At 40.4% G+C, this 21,472-nt stretch overlaps 1 protein-coding gene across 1 annotated transcript in view; it reads right to left on the bottom strand.

Moving 5' to 3' along the window:
* The window catches only part of NCKAP5 (NCK associated protein 5), a 990,316-nt gene that overhangs the window by 206,061 nt on the left and 762,783 nt on the right, over window positions 1-21,472 (bottom strand). The window contains exon 8 of the mRNA XM_003267587.3: window positions 160-228. Within this exon, the coding sequence (XP_003267635.2) occupies window positions 160-228 (69 nt within the window). The remainder of the gene's footprint in view (window positions 1-159; window positions 229-21,472) is intronic.

Here is a 21,472-nt window from a genome sequence, read left to right as displayed (position 1 = left end):
CGCCACTTCCTTTTCAATGGCTACATGTTTACTACATTTCTTTGGCGGAGAAAATGCTGATGTTTTGTGGAGACTGGTAGCACACACACGTTTTGAGATCAGATTAAGGGAATCCTGACTAGTCCAGCCTTGGATCAGGGGCCTCTCCATCCCCCTTACCTCATCAAGACATCGCTCATATTGTTCCCTTTGATTTTCATTCTCTAAAGCCAACGCTGAATTCTCTGCCTGCAGTAAGATACAAAAATAACACAAATAAATCAATGAAATGTTGTGTTATCTGACAACTTATTCCATACAGTTACTAAATATATCTCCTCGGGATCCAAAACAATCTTTTAGAAGTAGCTTTGACAAGTTCACTCTAAGTACTATTATAAATATCGCAGGGATGACTTCCGTCTTACCAACTTGCTCACTAAAATACATGAGAACTTAAAGAAATGCAAAACTTGATATTCTGAACAGGTAGAAAATCAAATCATGGCTTGATGTGAGAGTGTTCCATAAAAAGATTACAATGTTTATTTCATTCTATGAAAATGTAAATGGGAGAAATGCCTTAATCCACTTCATTAAGGCCCACCACAGACTCACAGACTAATAATTTGTTTAGGCCACAGAAGAGAATTTCACATAAAGTCATGAAAGCATAATTCCAAATGCAAACTGAATATGTTTTCATTGTTAGTCAATGACTTATGAACATAAGAGAATGAGAAATGTAAGACTTGAACTATACTTAAGCATCCCCTTCCCCACACTCTTGTGATATTACTGCTTTCTTGCTCCTTAGAGCCATGTGGGTATGTGGTTGAATATGGTTACTAGGTTGACATGTGGAATAGTAAGGGGAAAGAAATCACTGGAAGCTTATTAGGTTTTAGAAGGAGCGTGAAATGATGGTATGAAGCTGCCCTCCACCTCAGGTGAGCTGGTTCCACTGCAGGTTCCTGTCTGAATCTTCAACTGTGCCAGTCAACCCTTCCCAGGGCTGTGACAATGACCACCCGCTCTAAGCCCCCAAGCAATCTTGGCTCTACCTGCCCTTTCTCTAAAATCCTCCTTGACATTTGGAAGTAGGGGTACAGTGATCTAAATTAGTATTTTCAAAATTATGGTATGATTTCTAGGTGGTGCACAGATCAATATTTTAACTTCATAGTTTTTTTCCCATCTGTTTTTCTAAACTTTTTATTTGGAAATAATTTCAAACTTAATGGATGAATGGATTATGGTATGTATACACAATGAAATACTATTTGGCCATAAAAAAGAATGAAATGATATCATTTGCAGCAACATGGACAGAACTAGAAGTCATGTTAAGTGAAATAATCTATGCACACAAAGACAAATATTGCATGTTCTCACTCATGTATAGGAGCTGAAAATGTGGATGTCATAATGGTAGAGAATAAAATGATAGATATTAGAGGCTGGAATTTGGGGTAGGTGGGAGATGGGATGAAGAGACGTTGGTAAATGGGTACAGATATACAGTTAGATAAAATATATAGTTAAATAAAAGGTGTAAGTTCTATTTTTTGACAACAGAGTAGGGTGACTATAGCTAACGACAACGTATTGAATATTTCAAAGTAGCTAGAAGAGAGAACACGAACTGTTACTAACACATAGAAATGATAGGCTGGGCTTGGTGGCTCACTTCTGTAATCCCAGCACTTTGGGAGGCAGAGGCAGGTGCATCACTAGAGGTCAGGAGTTTGAGACCAGCCTGGCCAACAGGGTGAAACCCCATCTCTACTAAAAATATAAAAATTAACCGGGCCTAGTGGTGCACACCTGTAATCCCAGCTACTCGGGAGGCTGAGGTGAGAGAATCACTTGAATCTGGGAGGTGGAGGATGCAGTGAGTGGAGATTATGCCACTGCACTCCAGCCTGGAAGATAGAGTGAGTGAGACTCCATCTCAGAAAAAAAAAAAAAAGGGAGAAAAAAGAAATGATAAATACTCAAGCTGATGGATGCCTCAAATACTCTGACACAATCATTATACATTCTATACTTGTAACAAATATCACATGTCCCATAAATACAGAAAATATTATGTATCAAAAAACGAAAAGGATAGCATAAAGAATCCCACAAACCCTTTCCTAAGATTCACAAATTATTAACGTTTTGCCACATCTGCCATATCGATTCCTTTCCATTTCTTTTCTGCACCTGGAAAGTATGTTGTAGACATAATGCGTTTTATTCCTAAATACTTCCATATGTGTTGCCTCATAACAAAGTCATTGTCTTGTACAATCACAGTAGTTGTTAATTTCAGGAAATGCAGGAAATATAAATACAGTACCACAATGTGATCTACAGTTCTTCCAGTTTCACCAATTGTCCCAATAATGTCATTGATAGCAACTTTTTTCCAGTATACAATCCTACCTGTGATCATGTACTGCATTCGACTGCCATTGCCATTCATCAGGTACCCTCTAATCCGGAATAGCTTGTCTTTTATTTTATTTTATTTTTTTGAGATGGAGTATTGCTCTTGTTGCCCAGGCTGGAGTGCAATGGCACGATCTTGGCTCACTGTGACCTCCACTTCTTGGGCTCAAGTGATTCTCCTGCCTCAGCCTCCCAAGTAGCTGGTATTACAGGTGACAGCCACCACACCTGGCTAATTTTTGTATTTTTAGTAGAGATGGGGTTTCACCATGTTGGCCAGGCTGGTCTTGAACTCCTGACCTCAGGTGATCTGCCTGCCTTGGCCTCCCAAAGTGCTGGGATTACAGACGTGAGCCACTGCACCCGGCCTGGAATAGTTTGTCTTTTTATGTTTTTTATTTTCTTCTTCCTTCTTTTCCCCCTTATTTCCTCTCCTTCCTTGACTTTTTTTTTTCCTTTCTGAGTAAAGGCCAGTTATGTTGTTTAACATCCCTTAATTTGGGCTTCTCTGGAGCTCCCTCATACATATTTGGTGGAAACAGTGCACAGGCGATGCTGGGCTCTTCTCAGTGCATCATAGCAGCCACGTGACATCCATGGGACCTGCTGCTGGACATGTTAACTTTCATCACTTGGTTAAGGTAGGGTCTGCCAAATCTCCCCACTGTAAAATTAGATTTTCCTTTTGCAATTAATAAGTAATTTCTGGGGAGATACTTTGAGGCTATGAAAATATCCTATTGCTCATCAAACTTTCACCTACCTATTTTAGCAACCATCAATGATTTTTAACCAAATCATTGATTACCTTGGTTGCATATGGTGACTTCTAACTCCATTTTTCTATCTACATTTATGAGTTGACATTCTTCCGTAAGTGATTTTCCTATTTATTAGTATGAAAACATCGATTCTGATAATTTTGATGTTCACATCACTCCAGCTTTGGGCAGGCGAGCCCCTTTAAGCTGGTGTCTGTATCCTTTTGACATGTACCCATCATTTCTTAAATACTTCCTTTTGCAGCAAAAAGAGATGTTCCAGGACCATCTTGCTTTTTCCTTGCCTCATCCCTGAAATCAGGCATTATCTCTAAGGAATTCTATTTCCTCTTACTTGGGGAATGATAATTGGGAACTAAGATCTGGGTGTTAGCCTGTATCCATTGCTACTAAGGAGTCACTGCTTCTAGTCCCTTTCAGTGGAAGGATTTTTCCACACTCCTACATGTACAGGCTCAACACCCCCACCCCATCCCAAGCCCCACAGGATTCTTTCGTATCTTCTCCTTTTCATATTAGTATCTTCCTTTTTGTACAGTTAGCACTCAGGCTCTCAGCATTATTTTAACTCCTTTGTTCAATCTTACCATGTGTACAAAATTGGTATGCTACCCAAATCAGTGCTAGGAAAAGTTCAGATTTGTGTTTTTCTTTAGAACAAAAGTATAAAGCAAAAATACTGTGTTCCAAAGTTACTAAGTTGGTTTTTCCCCTCCCTCCCTTTTAGTGTGGTTATATTATTCATTTGAAATTCAGTTCAGTTGATTTGTTTCTGATAGTATTCAAATTTAATTTCCTCTCTTCTTAATTACATTTTGTTTTTTAGAATACATAAAACATTAACAAGAATCCAAAAGTTAAAACTATATTAAAGGGTATATATTGAGTGCCGTTTCCCTCCCTCTCCTGCCTCGTTCCTGTCTACCTCTTAAAGATTCTTTAATAGTGTCATTATCCCTTTTTTGACTTCCTTTGTTACTGTTAAAATCATGTCCTTTGGCCGGATGTGGTGATTACGGGCTCACACCTGTAATCTCAGCACTTTGGAAGGACAAGGTGGGAGGATCCCTTGAGCCCAGGAGTTCGAGACCGGCCTGGGCAACATAGTGAGATCTCCGTCTCTACTAAAAATAAAATAAAATAAAGATTAGCCAGGTGTGGTGGTGCATGCATAGAGTCCCAGCTAGTAAAGAAGCTGAGTTGGGAGGATTGCTTGAGCCCCAGGAGGTCAAGGCTGTATGAGCTATGATTGCGCCACTGTACTCCAGCCTGGGCGACAAAACCGGACCCTGACTCAAACACACACACACACACAGACGACACCCACCATGTCCTCTGACTCCCTCCTATTACATATCCAACAATCACCTTTCTTCCTCTCTTTTTTTCCTGCTATTTTATTAGTTGCATACTTTCTACTTTGCCAGGGTATATCATTTTCACACAGGCTTCTTCCACCTTTGCCCCCACCCTTGGTTTGGCCTCCTTAATGGATAATGGCTGGTTGGTCTTACGTTCTTTTGCTTCTGTAGCAAAAGAAGTTGCTTTGAAATTTCCTCTTTTCCTTTTCCCCTTGACAACCACATCTCCACACTGCACCTCCTCTTTCCCCTTTATCTCCTTCTTCCCCGGCAGGCTGCCTCTCTGAGACAGCCACCTGGGTCGGATCACTTTCCAGCCTTGCCCAACAGCCCACTGGAAATGCCACATGTCCACCTGTGTGCAGTGCTGGCCTTGGGCTTTCTCATTTCCTCCGTGCCCTCTGCTTTCCATCTCCCTGGGCACACACGCTGGCAGCAGGAGTTACACGAGTATCTGGTATTTATTTTTCTACTTACAGTTATTTGAAATTCAAGTGTTCTCTGTTATTGATAACGCAGAAGACATGGGTTATATGTGGTTTTATTTGTGTTTCCTGGTGATATGAATGTTTTCTTTGGCAGGTGCTTGAAAAGTTTCAAATGTAGGCTAGTTTGTTGCTTTAATCAACAATGAAACGTAGGAGAAATGATTGAACCAGAATAGGGCACAAAAATTGAAGAAAACTCCCGGGAAAAGTCCGTTTGACAGTGACCTGCCATTTTGATCAAGGTCAGATCATTTAAACTTAGTCACAGTTCAAATTCCAGAACTCCTCAAACACTGTTTCTTCTTCAGGTTACAGTTTTGATCCTTGGCTTTGACCTTGTTGCTTTGGGGCTGAATCCCTGTTTTAACAAACCTGCGAACACCCCAGTCCCTCGGGGGGGATCCTGCCACATTCTTTCAGGTCTCATAATGGACAGACATCTGCCACACAGCACAATCCTTCCGTGCTCGGGCTGATAGTTTCTTTTGCCCTTTGTAAGTACCGTTATTGGTTATTCCCAGATTTGCTTCTCTTCATTCTTCACCAAACTAAACTGACTTTGCTGTTTCCTTCAGGGACTGCTTTTGGCCAGTCCCATGGAAGCTTTTCCATTTCCGCAGCTGAGATGGAACCCTTCAGTTCCTCCTCCAGCTCAAAAGGAGGAGCAGGCTCAGGTTCCAGTTCCATTCTGTTGCAGTCTTACTAGGCAATGTCATGTTGAGCAACTTTTAGCAAGTCACTTACCATGGCTGGGTTTACAATTTCTTAGTTAATAAACAAAGATATCCAACTTGCCAATCTACAAAGCGATTTCCAGTTCAAATATTTGGATACCATGAATCACGGAGGAAAATGCTAGAATTCCAATTCTACAAAGTCATGATTTCTTTGGAGAAATTTACCTTTTGTGGGGTCTGCTGATTTTAGTAAGCCAACAGTACAAAGGATAATGGGAAGAGATAAAGGAGAGAACTGCAAATGCCACACACTGTTTTCACTTTAAATGTCTTGGAAAAAACGTGTACTGAAATAAAGCTGAATATGTGAATTTATATGGGATGTCTATATCTCGCTCCTACCCACAATATCACGTTGCAATAACACTGCAATCGATCCATTCAGATAATTACCGTCATTATGCCGTTTACATTACTTGCCTCACGTTTACTGCTCTGACAATCTATTACCGCCAAGCAAATTAAATACCTAAAGGGTGCTGGTGAAAGCACAATAGTCACATTTATGGTTACTGTGTTCAGTTACAGAGACCAATTTAATTGATGTAATCTTACATATCCCATGGTACAAAAAAGATATTAACAATCGTGCTGGTGAAGTTAAAATAATCTTGAACTGATTATTTTCTTTAATCCATTTGCATTTATTAGAGATTCAGGATGAACCTGCTACCAACTTAAGGCAACAGAGAAAAAAAAAACAGGGAAAAAAACCCTCTTAACTAAATGTGATTTAAAGAAACAGTGAATATTTATATAGCAGGAACAGGAAAGGATAATAAGCAGAGAGGGAAAGGAAAGAGAAAATGCAAGTGTCACTACTAAGAGTTACAGACATCACAATACAGGTCTTTTTCTACTTTAAATAAGTATGTTATTAAAGTCAATATGCCCAGAGGATGCAATTAGAGCATTCTAGTAACTGTAACAGTGAATCTTTGCATTCAGCTTTGTCTTCTACAACAATCAAAAACTTTTGCTAGACTTAGCCCGTGACTTAGAAGATTTCCTACTCAGCGTGGTTTCCCCATGGCTCCAAATTATAGTGGTCTAAATATGTTCATGGTTTCATCTCTAAAAATCCTTAAATGTCCTTATAAAATCAGAAAGCATCACAGAGCAAATCCATATTTATTTGGTTTACTGTGGAAAAGGGGTTTGACTTGATACGTAAAAGGAACTGTGTTTCTTAGAGGTCCTGCTCAGTGAATAGATAGGCTGGCCAGAGCTTACGAATGATTGAAAAATCTGATGCTTCTAAAGCCACTGTTCTACGCTAATTCTGTTAAGTATGTGTTATGTTACAATATTTGTATACTATAAATTTGTTTAATAGATCCTCTTCCACAGACCAAGGGTAGACTACTAGATCTACACAAAAATCTGTCCTCTGCATAACATAACAGCTCTGCTGCAGGCTTTTCACCTCTTATACTTTGTCTCCACTCACTTCCATGACCTTATATATCTGCTTCTCCACAGCACACACCATCTCAAGAGTCAGGCTCAGCTCCTAAAGCTCCCATGCCCCTTCCTGGGCTGTACCTTTGGTTTTTCTGCTCTAGCATGGAATACGCTTTACTCTCCCATTGGCCTTTCTAAATCCCACTCAGTTTTGGTGGTCTGGCTCAGATCTGGCCTTAAAATACTTAAATGGGGACATATTTAAATTAAAAAAAAATTTGGATGTATAAAAATGTAGCAAAATATTGCAAAGAATTCCCCCACACCATTCAAGAGACTCCCCAAAGGTTAACTTTTTTACCACATTTGCTTATCATTTAATACCTATCTATACCTGGAGACAACTTTTTAAAAACATTTGAGAGTAAGATGCAGACACAATGCAATGTCCCTTTATCTCTTAATACTTCAGCATGTACTTCCTAAAAATACATTTTCTATATAACCACTGTGTAGTTATCACATTCAGGAAATTAACATTGATGCAATAGCCTAATCTACTCTACAGGCCTTGTTCAAATTTTTCTAGTTGTCCCTCGGGTGTCCCTATCTAGTCCAGGACCCAATCCAGGTTCCTAGAGCTGCATTTAGTTATCATTTCTCTTTAGCATCCTCTCATATGGAACAGTTCCCCAGGTGTTGTCTTTCATGATCTTGATACTTTTCAAAAGTATAGGCCAGTTATTTTGTAGACTGTCCTTCAATTTGAATTTGCTTGATGTTTCTTCATAGATTTTAATATTTATGGTGAGAATATCATGGCAATGATATTGTGTCCTTCTTAGTGCACTGTATCAGGAGGCACATGATACCAATTTATCCCATTACTACAGGTGGAGTACCTCTAATCCGAAAATCTGAAATGCTCCAAAATCCAAAACTTTTTGAGAGCCAACATGAATAAAGAAATGTGCACTGGAGTCTTTTAGATTTTGGATTTTCAGATTAGGAATGCTGAACTGGGTAAATATATAATGCAAATATTTCAAAATCTGAAAAAATCAGAAAGGTGAAACACTTCTGGTCCTAAGCATTTTGGATAAAGGATACTCAATTTGTATGTTAAATTTGATCACCTGGTGAAGATGGTATCTGTGACATTTCTCCACTATAAAATTATTTATTTCCTTTTATCAACAGTAAGTATCTCTTGGCAAGGTACTTCAAGATACGTAAATATCCAGAGTCTTTGAGATTGCAAATATGCAAATATTTATACTTTGGTTCACTCCTCTTAGTATCTATTGCTAATTTTTTTTGACTAAAACAATTGTGACTGTGGTGGTTGCCAAATAGCGACTTTTATTTTTATTTTATCTATCATCTATCTATCCATCCATCCATCCATAGCAACTTTAATCTATCTATCTGTCTATCTATCTATCCATCCATCCATCCATCCATGTTGGTGCAAATGTAATTGTGGTTTTTGCCACTACTTTTAAGGGCAAAAACTGCAATTATGTTTGCACCAATATAATATCTACCTTTTTAACTCTTAAACTTTGTCTCCACTCACTTCTATGACCTTATATATCTGCTTCTCCACAGCGCACACCACCTCAAGAGTCAGGCTCATCTCCTAAAGCTCCCATGTTCCTTCCTGGGCTGTGCCTTTGGTTTTGCTGCTCTAGCATGGAATACGTTTTACTCTCCCATTGGCCAAATAGCGACTATTGGCTCTGTCGCCCAGGCTGGAGTGCAGTGGTGTGATCATAGCTCACTGCATACTCAAACTCCTGGGTTCAAGTGATCCTCCCGCCTCAGCCTCTCAAGTAGCTGAGACTCCAGGCATGTGCCAACACACTCCACTGATTTTTAAAAACATTTTTGTAGAGATAAGGTATTGCTATGTTGTCCAGGCTGGTCTTGAGCTCCTGGCCTCAGGTGATCCTCCCACCTCAGCCTCCCAAAGCATAAATAGTGATTGAAATTCTACTAGTCTTCCTACATTTACTAGTTTGAACCTTATCATAAGTAGGGGCCACACATTTTAGCACTTTATTATAATGCCTCCAATCGAGATTAGTAGTTTCATGAGTATTATTAGTCTTCTCCAGTTAGACTCTAAGCCCTTTGAGACAGGGATCATGCTTTGTATGCCTCTTTTCAAAGGAGTGAGATGTAAATTAGTGTATTTTAACTATAGCTATGGGTGGAAATGAAAACTCAGTTTGATATTTAGATTCACTTAGTATCAACAAGTTTGTTGGCATGGAATATGTACTTTTACCTATGTCATCGCAACGGTGGTCATACACACGTGGATATATACTGATGTATCTTTTAAAAATATTATAGACAAATGAGAAATTAAACCAGTGATAACCAACTTTTACTCTTTGCAAACATCAATATAAATTTGATTTATTATTAGGGTGTCTATATTTTTTCTTCTTTCTTTATTTTGAGACAGGGTCTCTGTCACTCAGGCTGGAGTGCAATGGTATGATCTCAGCTCCCTGCAACCTCCGCCTACTGGGTTCAAGCGATTTCTCCCACCTCAGCCTCCTGAGTAGCTAGGACTACAGGCACATGCCACCATACCCGGTTAATTTTTGTATTTTTTAGTAGAGATGGGATTTCACCATGTTGGTCAGACTGGTTTTGAACTCCTGACCTCAAGTGATCCGCCTACCTCAGCCTCCCAAAGTGCTGGGATTACAGGCGTGAGCCACCATGCCCAGCCTCTACACAAGTATTTAAAAAAACATACTTGTGAGCTCAAAAACCGCAATCAATCATGTAGGCAGTCTGAATGTTTTGAGGTGGTATACAGCCCCAGCTATGCAGACAGGCCCTGGAGGATGAGATGCCTTGCAGAGAGAGATAGGCCAGGGGACACTGAGAAGCCAGACATGGGAGTGAAGGAGCCATCTTGGAAATGGATCCTTTCACCTCCCGCCACCACACAGATTGGAGATGAATTATCCAGCTGTATCCTCCCCAAATTTCTGGCCCATACAATTGTGAGAAAAATTAAATTGTTATTTTAAGTCTCAAAGTGTTGAGATAGTTGGTTACATAGCAATAAATAAGTGCAACAGTCGTATTTAGGAAACGAGGTAGAACATCAATTCTTTTATGTGTACATTCAATTATTGGTCCTTTGCTGTACCTGCTGGATCTATGCTGGGGGTAAATAAAGATGGATAAAATATAGCAGGGCCACCATAAAGAAAACAATAGTCTAATAGAAGAAACAAGTTAATTTCTCACATTGAAAACTACAATGCAATAGGATCAGAACAAAAAAAAAATCAACAAACTTCAGATGAGGTAGGAAAGAGGTGACCCTTGGATCGGTCTACTCAACAGGCAATCAAAACAATGACAAAAATGCACGTTGGACTAAATAAAAATAACACAGCTTTGAACAAAATACCAAGAAAATGACACCTGACTTGTATTCAAAAAGTAAATTATTCAACCAGGCTAGAATCCTGGATGTAAATATTGTCAAATTATTATGAAAGCAAATAATGTCAGACACTATCTAATACCCACTGCAGAGAAAACCTTGGGTTCAACAACGGCACACAAAAAAAGAACAAACTGATCATATGCAAATGAAACAGGTAGACATGAACAGGGTTGAGCGGTGTGGAGGAAAGAAGGTGGAAAGAAGATGTCCTCTAAAGGCAAAAAGAGAGAGAAAGAGAAGAAAACGACCAATTCACAGTAGTTAAAAAAGGTTGCCTCCCTGTGGCTTTCCCACGGCAAAAGCTGGTCTTTTCTAGAGTGACATCTTTCAAGCTTGCTGAAACCCCTTCAGTTCAGCAAAGGCAGGCCGGTCAGAATAAGATCAGAAAAGGTATTTCTCTAAAATACCAATTCAACTCATGGTTTGGCCCCATAGGTAAGAAAAGGTGCTTCTGTACTTTATTTTCTCTTTCAAATTTTTTCCAGCCAAAAATGTGCTGCTTTCTGATGGCCACCCTGTGTCAGAGTCCTGTGCCACTCTACTTAAATAACACACTTCGTGACTCTAGGCCATCCCAACAATTTCAGTCAGGGGGCCGAAGGGCTGTACCTGCAGGAGCTATGCTAGGGAGTATACAAAGATGGATAAAATATAGAGAGGCCACCATAAAGAAAAAAAAAATAGTCTAATAGAAGAAACAAGTTAATTTCTCACAGTGAAAACTACAGGCTTCCAAGCAAAATACACAGGTCCCCAAAATGTTCCTAATTCCCCTGTAGTCTGTTCTGTTTTGAAAGCTGTTTAAAAACATCCTGAGGAAAAAGTCCCATGGGAGTGGCTAAGCATGTCAGCCAGGAGAGTGCATTTTCATCTGCCAGAGTGATATAAAGTCTGAGTACAAGGAACACCAAGAACTGGAGCCGGATATTGAATCTCCTTCCCTCTATGATTATAATTCAAACTTACGGGGTTTCTGAATCACTCATCTTATCACACTTGGCTGCCATAGTGGCCATATGTGGAGCATAGCTGGCTAAAGGGTGTTGCCCACTGATTGTATTTGAGAGCTTGTACAGTATCCAGACCCAGGCAATGTCTAGGGCTGCTGGGCATCTTGGAGGCAAATGTTATTTATCATACTAGAAAGTGTCAATAAAGACATTAAGCTCTGACCAGCCACAAAGAAACAAACATGTGTGCCTATACATGTGTGAACGCATCCTCACAACATCCTTATTCTTGGACTCAACCCATTAGGTTTAGGACCAGTGCGAGACACTAGGGATATAAACTACATTAAAATGAAGTCTTTGTTTAAAAAAGTTGAGGAGCTACGCCATTGAGAACATGTGAGGTAGAACCTGTCCACAGGTTCATTTTTGAAGAGTTGAATATAAAACACTTCATAATGAAACCTCTGTGTACTTCCAGAATTTAAATGTTTGGATGGGGCTTTAGGCCAGTGGTTGGAAACCTGAGTGTGCATTGGAATCACTTGGGGAGTTGTGGGATCACAGACTGTGGGGGAGCCACCCTCATGTTTGGATTCAGGGCACCTACAGTAGGGTCCAAGAACTGACATCTCTAACAAGTTCCCAGGTGCTGCTGCTGGCCTGGGAACAGCACTTTGAGAGCCAGTGCTCAAGATGGATCAACTTCAGGGTGAAGGTGGGTGTCACCTCCTTCTTCCCCCATGCTGCCATTGCCTTGGAAGCGTTCAGAAGTCTCTTACTGCTTCTCTGGAACTGGGGGGTGGTAACCACACAATTTTATACTTTTCCTTCTCTTGTTTTGTTTATGACTCTGCCTCTCTCTCCTACATCAGTGACTCTCATTGGGAGAAAACAGCCTAAGGGCATAGATCAGTGTGTCTCTCTGTGTGTGCATATGCACATGTGTGAGTAGAACAGAAAAAAAAATGTGTGTGATTTGGAAAACCATTATTTGATGCTGCATTACATCTGGGAAATAATAAACGGTAATGCTTTCATGATACAAACTGAGAAGTCAGCTCGATAATTTCCTTGCCCAGGGGGACATACAGAAAAAATCCATGCCTGGAGTGCGAAGGCAGGAGGAGTGGTAAAGCAGATCTATCTTCCTAGGAGGAGAGTAAGATAATCTGATGGGAAGTGACGGCATGCTTTTTAAATTTCCTTTTATTTGAAATGGATGTAAAAATAAATGTCTGTCACTGGTTTGGGTTGAATGAGATGATGAAGGCAGAATATAACAAACATGGAGCCTGGCCCTCTGTATGGTTTGGTGAATGGTAGTTTCCTTCAATCTTTTGTAAAACAGCTCCCATTTGCAACCTTGGCCGCTCACAGGCTTTAATGCAGGGGGTGGTGGTGTTAGCCAGGGCAGAAATTGTCCCTGCTGAGGGAGAGATTTTGGCCAAGAGAAATGTAACATGGGTCCTCTGGATCGGACAGTTTAAACAGGCTCGCATATAGATTAGCTTCAGGCCCTGATTCCTTTAATCCACAGTCTTCCTCTCTCATCCTTTCTTCTTCTCTTTCTCACCTTCTTACTTCTGCTTCCAGGTGCCCATTTATCAACTCATTATTACATTTATCAACTCAATATTACATATTTGAGCTAAAGATATAATATGTATTTGCCAATTATGAGAGAAGCCGAAAATTTAGGGACTCTAAAATTTCTTTGTAAAAACAACCTTTAAACCTTAAAACATATTCCATCCCTCACGACCTGATGTGCTTTCAGAGATCCAAATCTATGACTTTCAAGTTAGGGTGGACTAGAGTGAATTTTTTGGTTTTAGAAGCCTCACAGAGAAATTCCATAGAGCTAAAAAATAAAATAATCTGATCACTCTGTTGAGTAGAGAATATTTGTGGCATTAACCACCAGGTATTTTAGAAGTTGAACTATGGCTGGGAGCAATGGCTCACGCCTGTAATCCCAACACTTTGGCAGGCCGAGGCAGGTGGATCACGAGGTCAGGAGATTGAGACCATCCTGGCTAACATGGTGAAACCCCGTCTCTACTAAAAATACAAAAAATTATCATGGTGGCGGGCACCTATAGTCCCAGCTACTTGGGAGGCTGAGGCAAGAGAATGGCGTGGACCTGGGAGGTGGAGCTTGCAGTGAGCGGAGATCGCGCCACTGCACTCCAGCCTGGGCGACAGAGCAAGACTCCGTCTCAAAACAAAAAAAAAGTTGAACTATATAAAACTCATTGATTGATTTGCAGAAAAGAATATCAATTAATATATTGACTTTATTACCTCATTTAATTGAAGGCCTCAAAACTCTGAGGTAGATAGGATGAGCTCCATTTTACAGATGAAGAAAATGAGAGACTATCAATATAAATCCTTTGTGTTGCAGAGATAGTTTATTTATATACACAGTCCTTATTCCTTACTAACTACTTAATACAGTACTTTGAAGAAAAAATACAAATGGCAATAGCCTGATAAATGCCTAAGATACCAGTGTGTTTGAACCCTCTCTACCAAGAAGCAGGTAACTCAGGTCAGGAAAAAGACTGAGAATTTCTCCAGAAATAGGAATTCTTGACCTATGATCTACACAAAAACTGAAAAAACAAACCAAAACAAAAACCAGAAAGAAAAAAGCACAGACATAGTCATTCTAGGAATCATTTCATCCAAAAGAAGAAGCCACTTATAAAGCAAGTTTAAACAACAACAATAAAATTACACACCCATCCAACTGGTGCAAATGAAAAAATCTTACATGGCAAGTGTTGGTAAGAATGTAGAAGAACAGGTACCCTCATGTGCCACTGGTGGGCGTGTAAATTACTACACCCATTTTAGGATACTTTGGCTCAACTTGCTGATAGAGAAGATGCTCATAGCTTCTGACCCAGCAATGCCATTGCTAGGTATAACCCCTGTAGGTACCCGCAAACACATCTACCAGGATGGGTGTACACATGGGTTCATAGCAGCTTTGTTTTCCAGCCCTCAGACAGAAATCATCTAAACTAAGATTGACAGTACAATGAATAATTTTTATTAATAAATGTATATAATGGGATACTATATAGAAACAAAAACCAGTGAATGAGAACTACATAGTGAATTAATCTGGCAATGAGAACATTGAATGAAAGAGGCACAACATATATTTAAACACACACATAAAATCTTCCAACATGATTCTACATACAAAGTTCAAAAACTGGAAAAATTAAATTATATTGTTTAGGGACACATACATAGGAGGTAAACCATATTTTTTCAAAAAGCAAGGAAATTATTATTACAGAAGTCAGATTCATCATTACCACTAGTGGGGAGAAAGGAAACTGTGATAAGACAGGAGCCATGGGGTGCCCTAGGCTACTAGCAATGTTTCATTTGTGGACCTGGTGGCAGGTACTCAATGTTTTGCTTTATTATTTTTTAATTATAAATATACATTTTTGGGCATACAAATGTGCAGTCTTCTGTAAACATATTTCACACACACACACACACACACACACGTACACACTCTAATAAGTAACAGAGCCCTAGGAGAGGGCCTGAAGGAAAATTGTGGAAGGGCCCAGGTGTACCTGGGCATCCCACTGCCACTGTCATGGGCCCAGCAGGTGGACAGCCCATGAGATGAGAGAGGGAAGACAGTGAGGTGGATGGAACCAGGTGCTGAGGCGAAGGGACGGGACCAAATGCGTATTTTAAGGAAGGAATCCTGGCACCAGCAACAAAGAGCGATGGAAGGGGAAGATGGGGAGGTCAAAAACATGCTATTGTAGCATTCCGTTCAAGGATGACCTACCCCTGAAATAAAACAGCGGCACTGAGGCGAGGAAGCCCTACATTTGAGAAAGAATTCAGTACAGATTCATCAGCTCCTAACCAGTACCTAGATGAGAAGGAGAGCCAAAGACGACACTCAGTTTTATATTCTGGGTCTCCGCCAGTGCCATAAGGTCTTTAATAGAAATGGGTAACAAAGTGAGATAAAGTGTCATGGGAGATTTTTAGAAAAAAACCTATTGCCTTGCCATGTAATGACTTTTTTTCTTTTCCTACAGGGAAGAAAAAATTGCAATGAATGTATGACTCTAGTTCTTAAGTAAGGTATGCCAGCAGTCACAGCGACCTCTCTCCCTTTTCTTTCCATTGTTTGCATGTTCGTATGAAATTCTTTTGTTCGGGGATGCTGACTGCTCACTCTAACTCTCCTTGTTCTCTCAGGGACGAATATCATCCCTTTGCTTCAGAAACCACAGGATTAAGCTTTAGGGAGATTATATTAACCATTTAATTTGATTATCAGGCGTGATCTCTAGCCTTCCCACTCAGGACCCCTGGCCTTGCAGCTAGTGGTGCAGATGGACAGTAGCGGGGTGACAGAGGGCCGCCCTCCGCCCTGCTCCCCAATTTCATCTGCCTCCAGCATGGGTGGGTGAGCAGCAGTGGCTCAGGAACAGCAGAGGCTCACAGCCTCCTGCCGTTCTGCGAGGACAGGAGGACAGCGTGTAATAGGGGTAAAGCAATGTCTAAGTGGAATTTAGCCTGGGCACTGCCAGTAGCTGAGAGGGAACATAAGGACTTGGGAAACCCTTTGACTTGTTTTTGTCATCTGGAGTGCCCTTACTTTGCTTAAAAAATCGAAATAAGGGCCAGGCACGGTGGCTCACGCCTGTAATCCCAGCACTTTGGGAGGCCAAGGCAGGCGGATCACAAGGTCAGGAGATCGAGACCTTCCTGGCTAACACGGTGAAACCCCATCTCTACTAAAAATACCAAAAATTAGCTGGGTGTGGTGGCGGGCGCCTGTAGTCCCAGCTACCCGGGAGGCTGAGGCAGGAGAATGGCGTGAATCTAGGAGGCGGAGCTTGCAGTGAGCCAAAATGGCACCACTGTGCTCCAGCGTGGGCGACAAAGCGAGACTTTGTCTCAAAAAAAAAAACAAAAAACAAAACAAAAAAAAAGAAATAAGATCTGGCCATGAGAGAGAAGTTACCCTTGATTTGTAGCAGTCCTCAAAATCATCATTCTTTGCAGAAACAATTATTAGTTCAGTTTTGTATATATATGCAGCATGAGAGCAACATCTGGAAGACATCTAGCCAAGAGCTGGAAATGTAGGTCTAGTTTAAGACGTCAGGGCCGGAGTCATTGCTGTGGCTGTGACAGAGAAGAACATGGAAGCTACAGAAAATGATGATGATGATGACAATGACAGTCATCAGGTGCTGATGATTACTATGTGCTACACTCTGTGCTTAGCCCTCAACAGACTTTATCACAAGTAATTCTTCCAGCAACACTACAAAAGAGACATCTGTTGCTAGCCCCATTTTACAGATGTGCAGTCTGAGGCTCAGAGTGGTTGAGTGGCTGTCTTCAGGCCACACGGACCTAACTGAATCAGAAGCACTCAAAAAAAAACACAGTAGGCCAGGCGCGGTGGCTCATGCCTATAATCCCAGCACTTTGTGAGGCCGAGGTGGGCGGATCACCTGAGGTCAGGAGTTTGAGACCAGCCTGGCCAACATGGCGAAACTCCGTCTCTACTAAAAGTACAAAAATTAGCCGGTTATGGTGGCAAGCACCTGTAATCCCAGCTACTCAGGAGGCTGAGGCAGGAGTATTGCCTGAACTCAGGAGGTAGAGGTTGCAGTGAGCCGAGATCATGCCACTGCCCTCCAGCCTGGGTGACAAGAGCAAGACTCTGTCTCAAAAACAAGCAAGCAAACAAAAACAAAAACACAGTAAACTTCTCAGCGTTCTGAACTTTTGATTGTTTTGTCATAATGAAATTATGTGAAAATGAATCCCATTCTAGAAAACACATTTCCTGTTTGCAAGTTCAAGAGCTAAAAGTGGGGGGATGATGTTTGGTTTCTCTACAGAGAACTGGCAAGCAGCAAGGTTTGCTTTGAAAATCGTGGAAAACGAAGAGCGCTAACACATTCATACATCACCCTACTTCCTCTCCTTCGAGCTTTTAAAATTTCCTCCGTTTCTTTGTGTAAGTGAGTGGGTAGGAGTTGGTAGATATTTCTAAGCAGTTAGGACCCTGAGGTGATAAGGGTTGAGGGGAACTGAAATGTAATTCCTTATCGAGGGCTGGATAAAGGAAGAATAAACACCTCAGTTTACAGCTCAGCTCAGGTGCAATAATAGACATGTAGGCTGAGAAGCTGGCAGCCACCAATTTTATTAAAAGATTTTTCTGTTTGAATTACATATCATTTTACCAAGATAATATTGAATCATTGTGCATACTGTGTACTTCTCCAGTGATGCTACCAAGGAGGTATTTTATACCTAGATGATGTCTCATAGAGAATCTTTTAAGTATAAAAAGAATGTGGTATCCAGAGACCTGGCTTTTTAGCTGTAGTCTGGCCTTTTAGAAACATTGTCCAGCAGCATGATGTGGCAGAGAGAATGGCTAGGAACACACGGTTTCAAGCTCTTGCATTTAATTACTATGTGACATTGATCGAGACACTGAACTCCTCTTAGCTTTATTTTTTCCCCCTCATAATCTTACTAGACCACATCATCTACAAAGTCTTTTGCAGCCATAAAATCTCAGACAGTATGAATTTATATAGTAATTATCTAGAGATAAATAATCATAGAAGCATAGTTTGAGGTGACAGAGGATGAAACTTTAACTGTCTTCATAGTAGAATAATCCATTTTATAAAATTGTGAAATATATGGTGCTCACTTCTTCCTTTCTTTGATTCCATGAGAGGGTCAGCAAACCTCCACTAAAACCCTCAGAGCATGGCTGGCCTTATTCTCTAAACCAGACTTTGATGCAATCTGTTGAGCAGAGAGAAGCATAACAAAGCCAGAATGAAGTCTCATTAAGACAAACATGGATGAAATGTCAGGCTGGGAACAGCAAAGCTTATTTCTATGTCTCAACAGATGGCTGGGAAAACAGTGTCTTGTTGATCTTGTTAGAACAAATTATATACAAAGAAGCTCTCTATATAATGATAGAGTGTGTATGCAGTACTTGAGTGTATTTAACATACTTATATATACATACGAATCAGAGTTTCTCAACCGCAGCACTATTGACATTTTAGGTCAGATAGTTTTTTATTTTGAGGGGTTGTCCTGTAAACTGTAGAATGTCTGGCAGCATCCCTGGCCTCTACCCACTATCTACAGACATACCTTGGAGAGAGACATCATGAGTTTGTTCATGGATTCTAGATCACCGCAATAAAGCAAATGTCAGAATCAAGCAAGTCACACAAATTTTTTGGTTTCCCAGTGCATGTAAAAGTTATGTTTATATTACACTACTACACTATAGTATATTAAGTATGCAACAGCCTTATGTCCAGAAAATAATGTACACACCATAATTAAAAAATAGTGCATTGCTAAAAAATGCTAACGATTATCTGAGCCTTCAGCATGCTGGAATCTTTTTGCTGGTGGAAGGTTTTGTCTCCATGTTGATGGCTGCTGACTGACTAGGGCGGTAGCTACTTATGGTTGGGGTGGCTATGGTAATTCCTTAAAATAAGACAACAATAAAGTTTGCGGCATCAATTGACTCTTCCTTTCACAGAACATTTTTCTACAGCAAGCAATGCTGTTTGATAGCATTTTACCTACAGTGGAACTTCTTCCAGAATTGGAGTCAGTCTTCTCAAACCCTGCCAATGCTTTATCAACTAAGTTTATGTAATATGCTGAAATCTTCATTGTCATTTCAACAATGTTCACAGACTCTTCACCAGGAGTAGATTTCATCTCAAGAAATGACTTTCTTTGCTCATCCATAAGAAGCAACTCATCTGTTCAAGTTTTACCAGGTTGCAGCAATTCAGTCACATCCTCAAGCTCTGCTTCTAATTCTAGCCCTCTTGCCATTTCTGCCACATCTGTAATTACTTCCTCCACTAAAGTCTTGACCCCTTAAAAGTTATCCATTGGGGTTGGAATCAAATTCTTCCAAACTCCCGTTAATGTTTATATTTTGACCTTTTCCCATGAATCACAAATGTTCTTAATGGCATCTAGAATTGTGATCCTTTCCACAAGGTTTTCAATTTATTTTCCCCATATCCATCAGAGGAATCACTCTCTCTGCCAGAAATAGCCTTATAAAATGTCACTACTTCTTAAATATAAGACTTGAAAGTCAAAATTCCTTGTTGATCCATGAGCTGCAGAATGAATGTTGTGTTAGCAGGCATGAAAACAACATTAATCTTTTTGCACATCTACCCCAGATACTTCAGAGCTCTTGGATGGCAAGGTACATAGTTTATGAGTAGTAATATTTGGAAAGAAATATTTTTTTCTGAGGAGTAGACTCTCAAAAGTAGACTTATTAATAAAATATTCTGTGAACCATGCTGTAAACACACATATTGTCACCCAGACTTGGTTGTACCATTTACAGAGAACAGGCAGAGTATGTTTAGCATAATTGTTAAGGGCCATAGGATTTTTCAAATGGTATATGAGCACTGGCTTCAACTTAAAGTCACCAGCTGCATTAGTGCCTAACAAGAGAGTCAGCCTGTCCTTTAAAGCTTTGATGCTGGGCATTGACTTCTCCTCTCTAGCTATGAAAATCCTAGATTGCCTCTTCTTCCAATATAAGGTTGACCCCTACATCAAAAATCTGTTGTTTAGTGTAGTAGCTTTCATGCATTATTTGAACTAGATCTTCTAAATAACTTGTTGCAGCTTTACATCTTCACATGAAGCAGTGGTTGTTTCACCTTGCACTTTCATGTTATGGTGACACCTTCTTTCCCTAAACCTCATGAACTACCCTCTACTAGCTTCAGACTTTTCTTCTGCAACTTCCTAACCTCTCTCAGCCTTCACAGAATTGAAGAGTTAGTACCTTGCTCTGGATTAGGTTTTGGCTTAAGGGAATGTTGTGGCTGGTTTAGTCTTCTATCCAGGCCACTCAAACTTTCTCCATATCAGCCATAAGGCTGTTTTGCTTTCTTATCATTCATGCGTTCACTGGAGTACCACTGTTAAATTCCTTCAACAACTATTCCTTTGTATTCACAACTTGGCTGTTTGGGGCATGAGGCCCAGCTTTCAGCCTGTCTTGACTTTTGACATGTCTTCCTCACTAAGCTTAATCATTTCTAGCTTTTGATTTAAAGTGAGAGACATGGGCCGAGCAGGTGGCTCATGCCTATAATCTCAGCACTTTGGGAGGCCGAAGCGGGCAGATCACTGGAGGTCATGAATTCAAGACCAGCCTGACCAACATGGTAAAATGCCATCTCTACTAAAAATACAAAAAATTAGGTGGTGTGGTGTCATACACCTGTAATCCCAGCTACTTGGGAGGCTGAGGCATGAGAATCGCTTGAACCCAGGAGATGGAGGCTGCAGTGAGCTAAGATTGAGCCACTGCATTCCAGCCTGGGTGAAAAAGCGAGACTCCATCTCAGATAAACAGACAAACAAAAACAAACGATGAAAAAAAACAATTAAGTGAGAGACATGTTACTCTTCCTTTTACTTGAATACTTACAAGCAGTGTAGGGTGAATAATTGGCCCAATTTCATTACTATTGTGTCTCAGGAAATACATGGCCCAAGGAGAGCAAGGGAGACAGCAGAAAGGCCAGTTGGTGGTACAGTCAGAACACATGCAACAGGTATCATGTGCATCTTATATGGGTGTGCTTCATGGGGCCCCAAAACAATTAAGTATGTCACATCAAAGAACACTGATCACAGATTACCATAACAGCTGTAACAATAATGAAAATGTTTAAGATCTTGTGAGATTATACAAATGTGAAAAGGAGACACAAAGT

The sequence above is a fragment of the Nomascus leucogenys genome, chromosome 20 (genome assembly GCF_006542625.1).
Source record: "Nomascus leucogenys isolate Asia chromosome 20, Asia_NLE_v1, whole genome shotgun sequence".
NCBI lineage: Eukaryota > Metazoa > Chordata > Mammalia > Primates > Hylobatidae > Nomascus > Nomascus leucogenys.
This window is presented reverse-complemented; position numbering and strand designations above follow the sequence as displayed.